This window comes from Rhinatrema bivittatum, chromosome 9, assembly GCF_901001135.1.
Source record: "Rhinatrema bivittatum chromosome 9, aRhiBiv1.1, whole genome shotgun sequence".
Classification (NCBI taxonomy): domain Eukaryota; kingdom Metazoa; phylum Chordata; class Amphibia; order Gymnophiona; family Rhinatrematidae; genus Rhinatrema; species Rhinatrema bivittatum.
The window spans coordinates 165749640-165764469 of NC_042623.1; the positions used below are offsets into that span (position 1 = coordinate 165749640).

Below are 14830 nucleotides of genomic sequence, written 5' to 3' on the forward strand. Positions count from 1 at the left end.
GGAAGCGGAAGGAAAGTTCCCTCCGAGGCCGCTCCGATTTCGGAGTGGCCTCGGAGGGAGCGCATGTTATAAAATCGGGCGTAGATTTGTGCGTGCCGGGTTGCATGCAGAAATCTACGCCCATACGTAGCTTTTAATATCTGCCCCTTACATTTTACATCTAACTTGCTAGTGCTTATGCTTTTTCTTATTTTCCTCATTTGGGTCTGCTTTCCATTTTTGGATCAATGCCCTTGTAGCTTTAACTGCAGCTTTTACTTCACCATTAAACCATGCTGGCAGTCATTTGGTCTTCCTTTGACTTTTTTTAAATCTAGGCTTCCAAAATGGTATTTTTAAACAATGATTAAATCAAAATATACACAGAGCACCCTAAGCCTTAGGATTTTCAATATGATGAACAAGATGAGAATACAGAAAGTGCTAATATCATGAGTGTTGAATTACCATGGGGCCAGCATGCAGGAGGAGATGCAGAACAGCTGCTCTCCCCAAAGAAGAAGGAGCAGGCAGGTGGCAGCAGTGGAGGAGTGAATGACTGCTTAGGTTGCATATATGTGTGAGTGAATGGGAAACTTCTGTGATGGGTGTGTGTGAGTGAATGGGAGGCTGCTTGTGATAGGTGTGTGTGTGTGTGTGTGTGAATTGGAACCTGCCTGGGATGAGTGGGCGTGTGAATGGGAGCCTGCCTGTGTTGTACGTGTGTGTTTGTACATGAATGGGAGCCTGCCAGGCATGCATGAGTGTGTGTGAATGGGAGCCTGCCTGGGATGGTTGTATGTTGTAACTGAATGGGCGCCTGCCTGGGATGGTTGTATGTTGTAACTGAATGGGCCCCTGCCTGGGATGTATGTATCTTTTTATGTGAATCGGGAGCCTGTCTGGGATGGATGGGTTAGTGTGTGTGAATGAGAGCCTGTCTGGGATGGGTGTGTGTGTGTGAGATAGAGCACATGCATAAATGGGAGCCTTCCTGGGATAGGCATGATGTGTGTGTGTGTGTGTGTGTTTGTGTGTGAAAGAATGGGAGCCTGCCTGCAATGTGTGATGGATATGAATGGGAGCCTGCCTGAGGTGTCTGGGTGTGAATGGGAGCTTGTTTGGGTTTTGTGTGTGTGTGAGAGAGAGAGACAGAAAGAGAATGGGAGCTGTCTGTGTTATTTGTGTATGTGTGAGAGAGAATGGGACTGCAAGTGGATCCCAACTTGCAGGCAGCTGAAATAAAGAGAAGGGCCTGGGGTTGCTGGCAGATCCCAACGAAAGAAGAGCTGGAGACACCTGGGAGTTTGTCTGTGTATATGACCTTATGTGTGTGTGTGTGTGTATATATATAAGAAATAGAGAAGAAAGTCTGTGCATCCCACTCTCACTAATCCATGACAATCTCAGAGTGACTGGAAATCAAAAGTTCCCAGGTATGGAGAGTGTACATTTTTTAAATCCTTTTTAGTTTTATTTTTCAGATGTTTTTTAATGTGTCTGTTGTTTTGAAATGATTTATTGGTGTTTGGGATATTTAAAAATACTTGCATATGAGTTTTTAATTATTTGATCTTTTATTCATCAGCTATTTCAAAATAATATTATTAGTATGTTTTTACTGTTATGATTATGTATTTATTATATTTCTTGATTTTATTGTTTGATGTTTGAGGAATGGTGATGGTTCTATTTTTTTCATTGTTCTTCTGCATAGAGTCTGGCTTCTTGTGGTTTCCAGTTCAGGTTTTGTCACATTTGTATTTCTACCTTATGGTAGTTTTATTCTGTATTTGGTGAGGGTCTGTTTGTTCTGCATGTGTGCCTGAGGTGAGATATTCTCTTAATTGGCAGTGTATTAGTGTTTTAGGGCTTTCGGAGGATCAAGCCCACACACAACACACATTACCACAGGCCTAATACTATATGGGTTCCAAGAGTATTTTTGCAGGGATTTCTGGTTGCATCATAGCAGTGCATGTAAATATAATGTAAGTGATATTTGTACCTCAGAATACTATATTCTGATATTTTTCATGTAAAATGTTAGTACAAATGCATAACTCTTAATTGTGTGTGTGGAACGGGCAAGTGGAGGGGGGGGGGGAGGTGGGGACCAGGGGCTGGGGAGGGGGGGGGCATTGTGCAAGGCTATAAAGTTTGCCTAGGGCACCTAATACCCTTGCACCGGTAATGGGTTCTGTGATGGGGTGTCAGTTTTTACAGTTTGTATCAATGGAGGGAGCTGGACTTTTATTTTTTGGTGGGCCTGAATCAGACAATGAATGAATGGGAGACAATGAATGAATGGACAATGAATGAATGGGACTTTTTTTTTTTTGGTGGGCCTGAATCAGACAATGAATGAATGGGAGAGAGGCTGGCCATAATATTATGGCCCATAGGTAGGTATTTGTATCCCTATGGTAGGCCCACCTAGTAACTCGAGGTGGGGTTTAGGTAAGAGTGTAGGGGGTTAGGGGCCACTTTGACATTCTACGTGACACCTACGAACAAAACAGTGGTCTCTTGTGAAGATTTGCTGGCCTTCGGAGTGAGGAAACTCACTCCAAGATGAGATTTGGGCAATGTTCTCTCAACCTAGCTTGATGGTACCCAGGTAGAGAGTCCATCAAGCTTAGCTCTTCACAATGGTAATTAGCGCAAATTGTGATAAATGCTATATTGGCATAAAACACGCCCCTTTTGCTATTGGGGGGAGGGGGAGGAGGGTGCAGCACAGGATAGCAAAAAAAGCTAGCACCGGTTCTGTGTATAAGTCCCTGGTGAGAATACTGTGTACTGTGCAATATTGAAGACTGCACCTTCAACAGAATATAAACAGGATGGAATCGGTCCAGAGGGTGTTCACTAAAATGGTCAGTGGTCTTCATTCTAAATCATATGGAGATAGAATTAAAAATCTAAGCATTTATACCCTAGAGCAGGGTTTCCCAAACCTGTCCTGGGGACCCCATAGCCGGTCAGGTTTACAGGATATGCACAATGAATACGCATGAGATAAATTTGCATAGAGAAAAGGCGAGATAGGGGAAATATGATAGAGATATTCAGATATCTCAAAGGTTTTTTTGCACAGGAGACTAGCTTCTTTCAATGGAAAGGAGGTTCTAGAATGAGGGGTCATGCAATGAGAGTGAAAGGGGATAGACTTAGGAGTAATCTTAGGAAATATTTCTTTACTGAGAAGGTAGCAGATGCATGGAACATCTTCCTAATCAAGGTAAGGAGGCAAAAGTGGTATCTGAATTCATGAAATCATAGGATAAGTACAGGGAATCTCTGAGGGAGTGATAGGAATTGTAAGGGCTAGATAAATTGGATAAATGGGCTGACTAGATTTTTCTGCCATTATGTTTCTATGTTATCCTTCCTATGTTGTATTCATTTGGAATTTATTATTTATGTATTTATTTATTTACTTACTTGAAGGTGCTTATATATCGCTTATTTTGAAAACTTCAGTCGTAAGCAGTGTACAAAATAGTGAGTCATAAATTATTTTGTTAACATGATTGCTGCTATTGTCTATTGTATGCAGATGAAGAAAGAATCTTTGATGGATTTTAGGCAGACACAAATGCATTTTTGAAATTTTATGCTAACACACTTTTCTGCATTTGAATTAAACTGAAACCAAATCAATTTGAATCTGCAAGTTGAAACATTGTTCTATGAAAACTTTATGATATAGAAACTGAACTATATTTTATTTTTTACTTTTATGGTAAGAAACTGTACTGGTCACAGTAACCTTGAAAAAGGCTACCTCAAGTGGTAAAGCATCCTATAACATTAATTAAGGATTTGTGTGAAAGTATAATTTTTTTTAATTTGTTGTATATGATAATAATTGAGAGGATGCATGTGTTTCTAAACTGGGATAGAATGTGGGGGCTTTCTTATTTTGCCTTAGTGTTCCAAAAGGTACAAAGATAGTATATAGCCTAGCCACACTCCGACAGCCAGACTGATGTATACTACTGTTGGAAGGTGGAAGGATGATCCTTGCCATTTTAGAGGGAATCCTCAGTTGTTGCTTGGTGGCAAATGTGAGAGCCATTTAATCTGAAGAGATATCTGCTCTTTGCACCCAAATATTATGGTAGCTCGGGACTGCAAATTGAACTAATTAGTTGGCAAAGAGAGGTTATCTCATGCATTTAACAAGAACTAATAATTGGAAGCCATTTTCTTAAAAGGGTCAAGTCAAGGGTGAGATTTTATTGCTATTAACCTATGAAGTAACCATCTGATGGACTGAGTAAGAAAAATCCAGTTATAGAACAGTGGCGTAGCCAGAATTGATTTTTTGGGTGGGCACAAGGTTAACATAGGTGGGCACAAGGCATGCAGGTCTACTAGTTGTTTTCTTACTGATAAATAATGCCATATACTGCACCCTAGAATGGCTTTCTAAGTAGTTTGCAACAGCCATTATGTGTCATGTATGAAACTTTAAAATAATTTACTTCAATTATTTCAAGTATAGAAAACAATCAAATCCAATCATATAATAAAACAAAAATTAATGTATTCTTTCATGAACCATCTTTGCAGAAACACAGAAATCTTCATAACTACAATAAAATATAATTAATCATCAGAACAGGTGCAGCGCAAAGCTAGGGCAATTCACATTACAAGTAACATGAAAAAAAAAATTCAAATTCTGGTGTAATCTCAGCAAAAAATAACCCTCCACTGCTATTTTGTGAAGTAACAAACTCTTGCAAAGAAAGAGGCATCTGGAACCTTGCCAAACAATCACAGCACTGACTCTCAGGATTCAAACAGCAACCTTATGAAAAAACAGCAATGCAAATACTACACCAGGCCCTAGAACATTAATACATCACCTACGGGAATAACAGAACAGGCTGGACTACTACTACAGAGAAACTATATGCTAGAAATACTCATTTCTGTCACAAACAGGCAAAACTGAGACCGACCCTTACCTAATATAGAAATAAGAGACTATAAATTAGAAACAGAAACATGTAGATAAAGCCAAAATAGAAAGCCTGAGAAACTAAAATGTCTGAACAGTGGAATACTTAAGAAAGAGCAAAATACAAAAATATAAGAATGCACATTCCCAAAGATGACATTTAAATTGCTAACATCTCTCTCTCTCTATATATATATATATATATTTTTTTTTTACCTTTGTTGTCTGATCTTTGTATTTTTCTAATCAGTTGGTCCTGGTCTCTCTTTCCCATTTTTTCCCTTGTCGCTCATTTCCTAATTCCTCTTCAGTGTCTTTTCTACTACTGTCTTCTTCCCTTCCACACACACACACATATATACATAAATGCTTTCTCTCACAGACTCCCTCACACACTCAGGCTCTCACTCTCATATGCTCTCCCCCCCCCCCCCAGCTCACATTCTCTGCAGACACACATACAAGCTCTCACTTTCTCACCCCTCCCCAGGCTTATATTCTTATGCACACACAGACGCACATCCAGGCACCCATTCTCATCCACACACACAAACCCATTCTCCCCCACACATACACACATTTAAGGTCCCATTCTCACCCACACATACACACTTTCAAAGCACCCATTCTTACCCACATATTCAAGCTTCCATTCTCACCCACACACACAAACCCAGGCTCCCATTCTCACCCATATATATACACATTCAAGCTTCCATCCTCACCCACATATTCAAGCTTCCATTCTCACCCACACACACAAACCCAGGCTCCCATTCTCACCCATATATATACACATTCAAGCTTCCAACCTCACCCACATATTCAAGCTTCCAACCTCACCCACATATTCAAGCTTCCATCCTCACCCACATATTCAAGCTTCCATTATCACCCACACACATTCAAGACTCCATTCTCACTCCCATACACACCCAGGGTCCGATTTTCACACACACACACACAAGACTCCCATTCTCATCCTCACATACACATTCAAGCCTGTGCACAGTTTCCGCTTCCTCCCCCCAGAGCAGGAAGATCAGCTGGCCTCTCCTGCTGCCACTGGCCTCCTGCTATCTTCGGGCCGTATGGCCGACCGATCTTCCTGTTTGGGGGGGGGGAGGAGAGCGGAAGCGCCGCGCACCGTTTCCTCCCCCCAGAGCAGGAAGATCAGCTGGCCTCTCCTGCTGCCACTGGCCTCCTTCGTACAGCCGACCGATCTTCCTGCTGGGGGGGGGGAGCGGAAGCTGTGCGCGGCGCTTCCGCTCTTCTCCCCCCCCCCAACAGGAAGATCGGTCGGCTGTACGAAGGAGGCCAGTGGCAGCAGGAGAGGCCAGCTGATCTTCCTGCTCTGGGGGGAGGAAGCGGAAACTGTGCGAGGCGCTTCCGCTCTCCTCCCCCCCCCCAAACAGGAAGATCGGTCGGCCAAGATAGCAGGAGGCCAGTGGCAGCAGGAGAGGCCAGCTGATCTTCCTGCTCTGGGGGGAGGAAACGGAAACTGTGCACGGCGCTTCCGCTCCCCCCCTCCCCCCGCAAACAGGAAGATCGGTCGGCCATACGGCCGCAGCAGCGCTTCCCCACGTGTGCCGTGATGGCGTGCCAAGCATGGGTTCTCCTTTTCACTGTCGCGGGGATGGGATCCCGCGACAGCCTTGCAGTTCTGGTGTCAGTTGGGTGGGCCTGGGTCTAAATTGGGTGGGCAGCTGCCCACCCAGGCCCACCCGTGGCTACGCCACTGTTATAGAATAGGACTGAATTGTCTTTAACTATACTCCACTGGGATGAAGGGGAAAGTCATAAAATCCTGTGGATTTTTCCCAGCTCTGACTGGTTATTAGAATTTGCTGACTGGATTAGACATTACAATTATGGGCCCATTATGATTATGATGTAGAGCAGAGCTTTCCAAAGTGTGTGTCGGGACACATTAGTGTGTCGCCTGTAGTGTGGAGGTGTGTCGCCCGGTCCACAGGGCTGGCGGAAGCAGGGAACTATAGCAGGAAGATCGGCGGGCAGTGATGGAGCTTACATCACCACGGCCCGAAGAAAAGGGTCACGTTAACTCCTCCTCCTTCCTGCCTGTGCAGCCCTGGAAGAAAAACGTTGCCGGAGCCGCGTGGGCAGGAAGGAGGAGGAGCATCTGCTGCGTACAGAAGAAGAGCAGCATTAATGGGCCGTTGCGGATCCCACGTCACGACGGCCTGAGAAGAGGAGGAAACCCGATAGCAGGGCCGCTGCGGATCCCACGTCGCGGCAGCCCGAGAAGAGGAGGAAACCCGATAGCAGGGCCGCTGCAGATCCCATGTCACGGCCAGGGAAGATCAGGGCCTATGAAGAGCCCATCCTTCGGCAACCCGTGCAGAGGGACAGCATGTGCCAGTGAGAGCCTGTGCTTGAGCAAGAGAGCATGTAGGAGTGAGAGAGCCTGTGTGTGTGAGAGTGAGACAGCATGTGCACGAGAGAGACAGTATGTATGTATGTATGAATGAGAGAGAGGCATGTGAGAGTGAGAGCTGTGGATGTGTGAGATTGCATGTGAGTGAGAGTCTGTGTGTGTGAGAATGTGTGAGATAGCGTGTGAGAATGAGAACCTGATTGTGTGTTTGAGGGAAGACAGATGGAGAGAAAAGAAATAGAAAAAAAGACCCTGTAAAAGGAATTGGCAAAAAAACAAGAAAGGAAAGGTGGAAAAAAAAGCCTGTGACCAACCGATTAGAAAACTAAGATCAGACAGCAAAGGTAAAAAAAAAAATTACTTTTTAGTGATTGGCACATGTAATCTTTGGGAATGTGCAAGAGTAGCACTTTCTCTATGCCGATCTCACAATGTACGAGATCAGCATGGAGGAAGTGGAAGCCTGCAAATATTTATTATGAGATAGGTTGTGTTGTGAAACATTTTATTTATGTATATATTTAAGGAAACATACATAAATTGTTGAAATACATTTTGTTCATTTAACCTTTAACTTCTGGTTTGCTGGTAGACTGAATTACTGTGTCACGAAATTATGTTTGTCTAAAAAGTGTGTCACCAACATGAAAAGTTTGGAAAGCTCTGATGTAGAGGCAGATGCAAATATTATTTTTGAAATTTGATGCCCATATACTTTTTTATTAGAATTAACTGGACATAATCTTTAGCTCATCTTGTTTGACTCTACTTTGAATTTGCAAGTGAAAACATTACCTCATTGAAATTGTATGTGTCTGTTTATATACTAATTACTTCAAAATAAAGTGAGAACTATGGGGAACAGCCAGCAATTATATGGAAATGAAGTTAATTTTACTGATTAGTGCTGCAGTATTCTCCACTGGAAATTCAGTTAAATTATTGTCTCTGGGAAAAGCAAACTCTTTACATCAGCAAGTCAAGTCTTGAACCAGCCTAGGAGAAGCAAAGCTACAATAGGATAGAAAGCATTTATTCTACTATCTTGCTTTAGCAGAAAAGAAAACCTAGGATCTTGTCAGAATTAGAAAACACTGAATAAGGCAATCACACCATATTATATTCCAATTCTGTACAGATGACAAACTTATCAAGGTAGGCTCGGAATATAGTTCATGGGTCACAACATTCAAGATCCCAGGGCTATTTTGATGAGGTAATATAATTAGAGATGGATTAGATCACTGAAAATGGAACCATTGATTCTGGATAAGATAGGAGTTCCAATTCATCTTTCCAGGTAATATCAGACCTAGGCTACCAATACTACAAGGACATGAATAAAACCACCGATTGGAGATCATTCTCTTTGTTCTTCAAGAGGTGATTGCACTAGATTCTAACTGGGAAAAACTGTTAGCAGAGCAGACACACTACATATGACAAAATCTTGAGACTAACCAGAAGGAAATGGTTAGAGGGCTCAGTAACCTTTTCTACTTTTCTTTCATGCCACAAGTCATTAGCCAACTTTTCTTAAGGTTCCTGAGTTTCTCAACCTCTACGTACCTCACCTTTAATTCCCCATTATACTATCTCATGCAACCTGGTTAAGATCAAAGTTTCTAAATAAGCTAGAACTGTTTTTGGCTCATGACAGGTGCAGGGATGGAGGGAAAGTTGGGCAGAGATGGTGAAGGGAGTAGAGCACACCTTGGTAGGTGCAGCAGAGCATGCCTTGGAAGATGCAGGTTCAGCATGTCTGGACAAATGTCAGAAAATTGCAACCACAGCAATAATCAATGGGAAAACACAGCAAAAGGAAGACAATTTAGGAGGCATATAAAAAGAGAAATGAATAGGGAGAAGAGATTATGAGCTTATGAAGAATAAAGGGAGAGAAACATCACAGAAAAGAAAAATGAGATTTTAAGGAGTGGAAAAGGAATGGGTAAGGATGGGAGGAGGAGGGAGGAGAAAGGGTTAACAAAAATGCACAAATAAATTATACCTAGGCATATCCGAATCAAGAAACTGCCTGCAAAAACAGAAAATAGTCACATGGTTAGTGGGTTAGAATGGACGGCAGCAGCAGGCAGGCAGGAGCAGCAGAAGTAGCAGCGCAGCAGCAATTTCCCATGATGTGATTTAGAGGACTCTCCTGCTAAAAATGGAGCACAGCAAAGCATCAGTTGGTGCCAACTCAGATAGGAGGTTGCTAAGCAATGGAAAACCCTCAGGGTTCCTGAGTTTCTCTGTACTTCTCACCTGGATAATAATGTACATTACATGTTACATGTATTCAGATCTTGATAGCTCAGTAATTCATACATCATATCTAGCTGACATATAACTTGCTTGAGTGACTTTGATTAAGTGCTTGGACCAAAAATGTCTTCTCTCTCTTCTACTAGGGCTGGACTGTATTAAAATTTCACATCCCATTCATTGGTATTATTGATCTTTCTCTATAGTACCTCTAGCAATTTAGCAACAGTTTAGAAACATATCATCAATAATACCACCACTAAGATGAATGTCAGTAATTTCTCTGTGACTGAATACTGTGGAGATTAGGATAAAAATGTTATTTACCATCCAATCACACTGGTTAAATCACAGGAAGATAAGTTAACCATGTCAAGACTCAAGAGACAGTAACAGAGCCAGGACTAAAGTGAAAGAGTTTCTAATTCCCAGTACAGAACTTTCAAAGTTCAGCCTTTCTCTGGACAGTTTTCAGCTCTCCGTTCTTCCAGATAATATTATCCTAAGTGTATGGGCAAAGTATGATTTATGAGCGTGATCAGAAGCCCAAAAACCAAGATAAATCTGGGAGTCTACATTCTAACACTAATTTTATTAAAAGCTTGACAAGTCATTTTTACCTCCTTCTGCCATGGTCCACCTATCTCGGGGTAATAATAATGTTCCTTCCTCCACTTTCCCCTATGGAAGCTGGCATGTAGGATTTCCAGTGAGCCTTTAGCTCAAGAGCTGGCTATATGCATACTTCTGAAATGGTACAATTATACAGAGCAAGGGCATTCTGTTTGAAAGTTCTCATTATGGCACACTAATGACTTATAAATTATGAGGAAACAATGGAACAATTAAATAGCTTTGGGCACTAGTTTTGGTACAAAACAATTCACCATAAACAGAATATTTAAAAACAATGGAGCACAGACTTTTGGTGACTATCAAAGGAACTGTCAGTTTTATTGTTTTGGGATCATACTGATAACAACTGCAGTAATGGTAGTGCCAAACACTGTGACTGTACAGTTGGTTTCAGCTGATCATTCAGTGGTAGTCTCTAAGGATGTGTGAATTAGAAATCAAAATGTAAAAGGGCAGTTTGTAGCCTGGTTTGAATTTGACAGAAATATTGCATTCCCCCCACCCCAGATTTGCTGGGGAAATTCATTTGATTATTTTTTTTTAATGAATATAGGGGAAATCTGAATGAGATTCACCAAAGTCATAAGCTATTCCACTATTTAAATAATTATGTTCTAGATTTCCTCAGATCTGCTTTGGATTTCTGGCAAATCTGAGCTGTGTTTTGCCTGGAATTTAGAGTTCAAACATGAATTTTAGTTGTTGTTTTGGTTGTTTTTTTAAAGTTTGCCAAACTGAATCATGAACCCTCACAATGTCTCCATGCTTATCAAATTGTTTGACAAAGCTGCTAAAGAAGTTTGCAGACCTCCAGTATCTAAATGTAAGATCCTCTTTCTTTGTGGCAGTCAGAAGGCAGATTCTGTGGCCAGCTCTCTGGTTATTCAGCAGCATATCTGCAGTGTAATATACGTAGTTAAATAGTATAAATGGATATTGATATCTATTTTATTAAAGGTATTTCACAGTTTATATATAATGATGCCAAACATATTGCATCTCCTTTAGATATTATCCCTGGTATGCTGATAGTGGGGAGAGGAGACTTGCTTAGCATTATTTAAATGCAAATTACCAATAAGAGCAGATTGTCTTGACCTGTCCACATTCGGTGGATGCCAAACATTCAGTATTCATGTTGAATACAAATAAACACAGAAGACTAAATGTGGACTTCATTAGGTTGTTTTCCTATCAGTGTGTTTTTATCTATGCTAAACTTGCCTGAAGCAGTCCATAAACAATATTCTATTAAGAGTTAGGTTGTTAGATCTGCTGACAGATTTAATTCTTGAGTTACTTGTATTCAAAATCAGGCTGCAGTTTGTGTGGGGAGGTGGAAGGACAGAGAGGATGATGTTTTGACCTGCTATCTGTGATGGAAACTGAATGACAGACGAGCAAAAGCAGGTGAGAGGAAAGCAGTTTCCAAAAGTGCTCAGATCAGCTCCTATCCTACTTAATCACCTTCTTTCCCAGCCTGTCACTACCTGGCTAATGCTATTCAAACTACTACATAACATTCTTAAGAACAGAAACTAAACAAAAAAAGCAGTTGTCATTTTAACCCCCTTCTGCTTGTTGCATCTTTCCTCTCTCACTACACCTCCCCCTTTTGAGAATCAGATAGTACCTGCAGCAAAAATAGAAAGGAAAGCAAACATCTAAGCATTAAAATTGTGCACAAGTATAGAGATCATTTGAATGCTACATTCTGATTCTAGAAAAGAAGTCCAATTACAACGTGTTCTTGGGAACTGCCACCAAAGGATATGAAATGGTTTTAGTCTCATCCTTGTAACCCCCTTGTGCCTCTACAGGAAACCTAATCTCTTTTCTCCTGGAATCCTCCCTACCAAGACTTGAGCCATTCACTTTTGCAGACCTCAGGTAGATATTTTCTTAGTTAATACACTTCATGCTGTACCTTTCATTAATCACAGGGAGGACTGTGGAATTGCTAGGTAATTCAGCAGTTATCTAGTAAATTCCCCAAACTGAAATTGCCCCTCCCTTACAGCATATGTATTTTTCTGTGAAGAGTGGTGGCCAGATTAGGATGGGGAAAGTAAAGCACGCATGGGGATTTTATTTTGAAGTCCCTGTACATACTTTATACCTGCTTAAAAACCGGTGCAAAATCCTTATAGACCTTGCTCACTCTGTTCAAGGTACTAATTATGCATGTCAGCTGCTCTGCCTTTCACACCCTTATACTTTCTACTCTTCCAAGTAGCCACACTAAAGGTCACTCACTCTTCCCGTCTCCTGTCATTCCCTTTGTGGTCCTCTGAGTGCTAGGGACACTGCCTATCCTTTCCTACTGACACCACAAAACAAGGGCAAAATTAAATGATGCGATTGCCATTGCTGTAAGACTACTTAAACTTCAACAATCTCGAGCAGAAAAACTTTGCACTGGACTGTGGTCTTAGACTATAGTTGGAAAGCACTGCCAGTATACAGTAGGGGTGTGCATGCAAAACAATTTGCTTTCTTTCCTTCTAATTTCATTTAGTTTGTACCATTTTGAAGTTTGTTTTGGTTTTGTTTTGTTTTTAGTGCATGCTATTCAAAATATATCATGCCAAAGGAGGAGAATTTTAAAAGTCATTTTTATAGATAAAGCAGCACATTACACGTTGACATGGTCTTTTGGAAAATTGCCAACCCTATATGTTGGTAAAAGTATGCGTGAAAGGTCTCTATGCAGGTACTTTTACCCACAGTGTGAAGATGTGCCTGCAGACTTTGCACAGATGCGGGCAGTTATAAAATTACCCTCAAACACTTTTAGTGTTCATTGTGTGAATAGTGCGCAAGAAATGACAGAAATGAAAAAAAAACCCTTTTCATTCATTTTTTTCTGTTTCATTTCAAAATGACACACAATATTGAAAATACTATTGACATGTCATTTCAAATGACTGCACATCCCTAATGTACACCTAAACAAGACAACTGCAGATATGGTAGCTGAAAGCCAAAAAGGGAAACAAACCCAATGCTTCCTAAAATCAATAAGGCAAAAACAGCAATTAATTCATAACAGTGATTATGCTAGACCACTGAATTCATAGTTTTTCTTAATCATTAGAGCAGATACACAAGATTTAGTATACTTGTTCTTGATTTATCTAAACTAATTCCTGTGTTTGTGTCTATCCTTTTTCCAGTGTGGTCACAACACTGCAACATCATCCCTGATTTCCCATGTAAACACAAATGGTTCTGTATTTCTGTAAAAATGTCTAGATGGATCCTGGGAGGAAGCCCTGTCCTCCCAACCCTGCCATCTAGGTGGCTGGCTCTCAAAATGATCAAAAGTCTTCTTTCTTGACCTCCCAGCTATCACTAGTAGTGACACTGAACTGAGCAGTATTCAGCAGTAAGCAAGAAAAAAAGCAAAGAGAGATCCAGAAAAACACATGCAACAATTTCAAGATTCATTCCACCAGGCTAGAGCTTCAAGTTTTCCCAATTGCTGACAGTTCTAGGCACACACTAAGGTCAACATAATATTAAGTGCAGTGAATGAAAGTATGCGGGAATTTGTTCCTAATATTTAGAATTTTGTTTTTAATATTCAGAAATATCCGTAGACCACATTTTAATCTGCACTTTTAACAGTGTAAAGAAGAAGTCAAACTACAGCTTTTGCAATGCAGTTTGGCCAAGGCTTAAATGGGAAACAAGCTAACTTGCTTGAAATTTCTGAAAAATGCCTTTTTTATTAGAGAAAAAATTTAGACATTAAGCCTAACATTTGTATCTTGGGAGTGTGTAAACTAGGGCTTCCCAAACCTGTATTCTTGATGACCCCATAACCAGTTGGTTATCAGAATATCAATAGTGAATATGCATGAGATACATTTGCATATTTATCTATCTATTTATTTATTTCATTTAAAAGGCATTTATGAATTGCTCTTCCCAATTAAAAATTACTCAAAGCGATGAACAATCAATATCATAAAACACATCAATTAAAATAAAATATATAACAAAACAAAAATCTATACACATATACTGGATTTCCAGTGTATACCATTTTATCTCATGTATATTCCTTGTGGATATCCTGAATTGGACAAGTTGTGGAAGCCCTAGAGCAAACAATATACTCATGTAATCTTTATTGATTTTGAAGCCTGTCTTTTTGTGCAGGAGATCTCTTAGATTGGAAAACTGTCCAAAGGAGTGTATTTTATTAAATTGGGTCTGATTGAACAAGAATCAGTAATAATGCAGAAGACTTATATTGTTCTTTTTAAATAAAAGAACTGAGCTAGATCGCTATGAAGCAAAGTTGGGGGTGTGCATTGTTTGTATACACAGAAGTCATGAGATAATAATGGGGAGGCCTAAGCACAATGAATTGCAAAGTATATTCTCCATGGACATGCAGGATGAACAATTCCATAAAAGGGGTGACATCAGCTCATTAGCTAGAAGGCTTTGCAAACATACTGTATGCAGTGCACTCACAGACGGACTGAGATATTTTGGTGCCCAGGCCAGACTAGTAATTCAGTAACCACTATGGTAAGGTTTCAGTGCCCTATTAGCTGGCG

At 40.7% G+C, this 14830-nt stretch overlaps 1 protein-coding gene across 5 annotated transcripts in view; it reads right to left on the reverse strand.

Moving 5' to 3' along the window:
- The window catches only part of KIF1A (kinesin family member 1A), a 416621-nt gene that overhangs the window by 157455 nt on the left and 244336 nt on the right, over positions 1-14830 (reverse strand). The window contains exon 38 of one of the 5 annotated variants that reach the window (XM_029616878.1): positions 9364-9390. The exons of the other annotated variants lie outside the window; for them this stretch is intronic. Within the exon in view, the coding sequence (XP_029472738.1) occupies positions 9364-9390 (27 nt within the window). The remainder of the gene's footprint in view (positions 1-9363; positions 9391-14830) is intronic. 5 annotated transcript variants of the gene reach the window in all.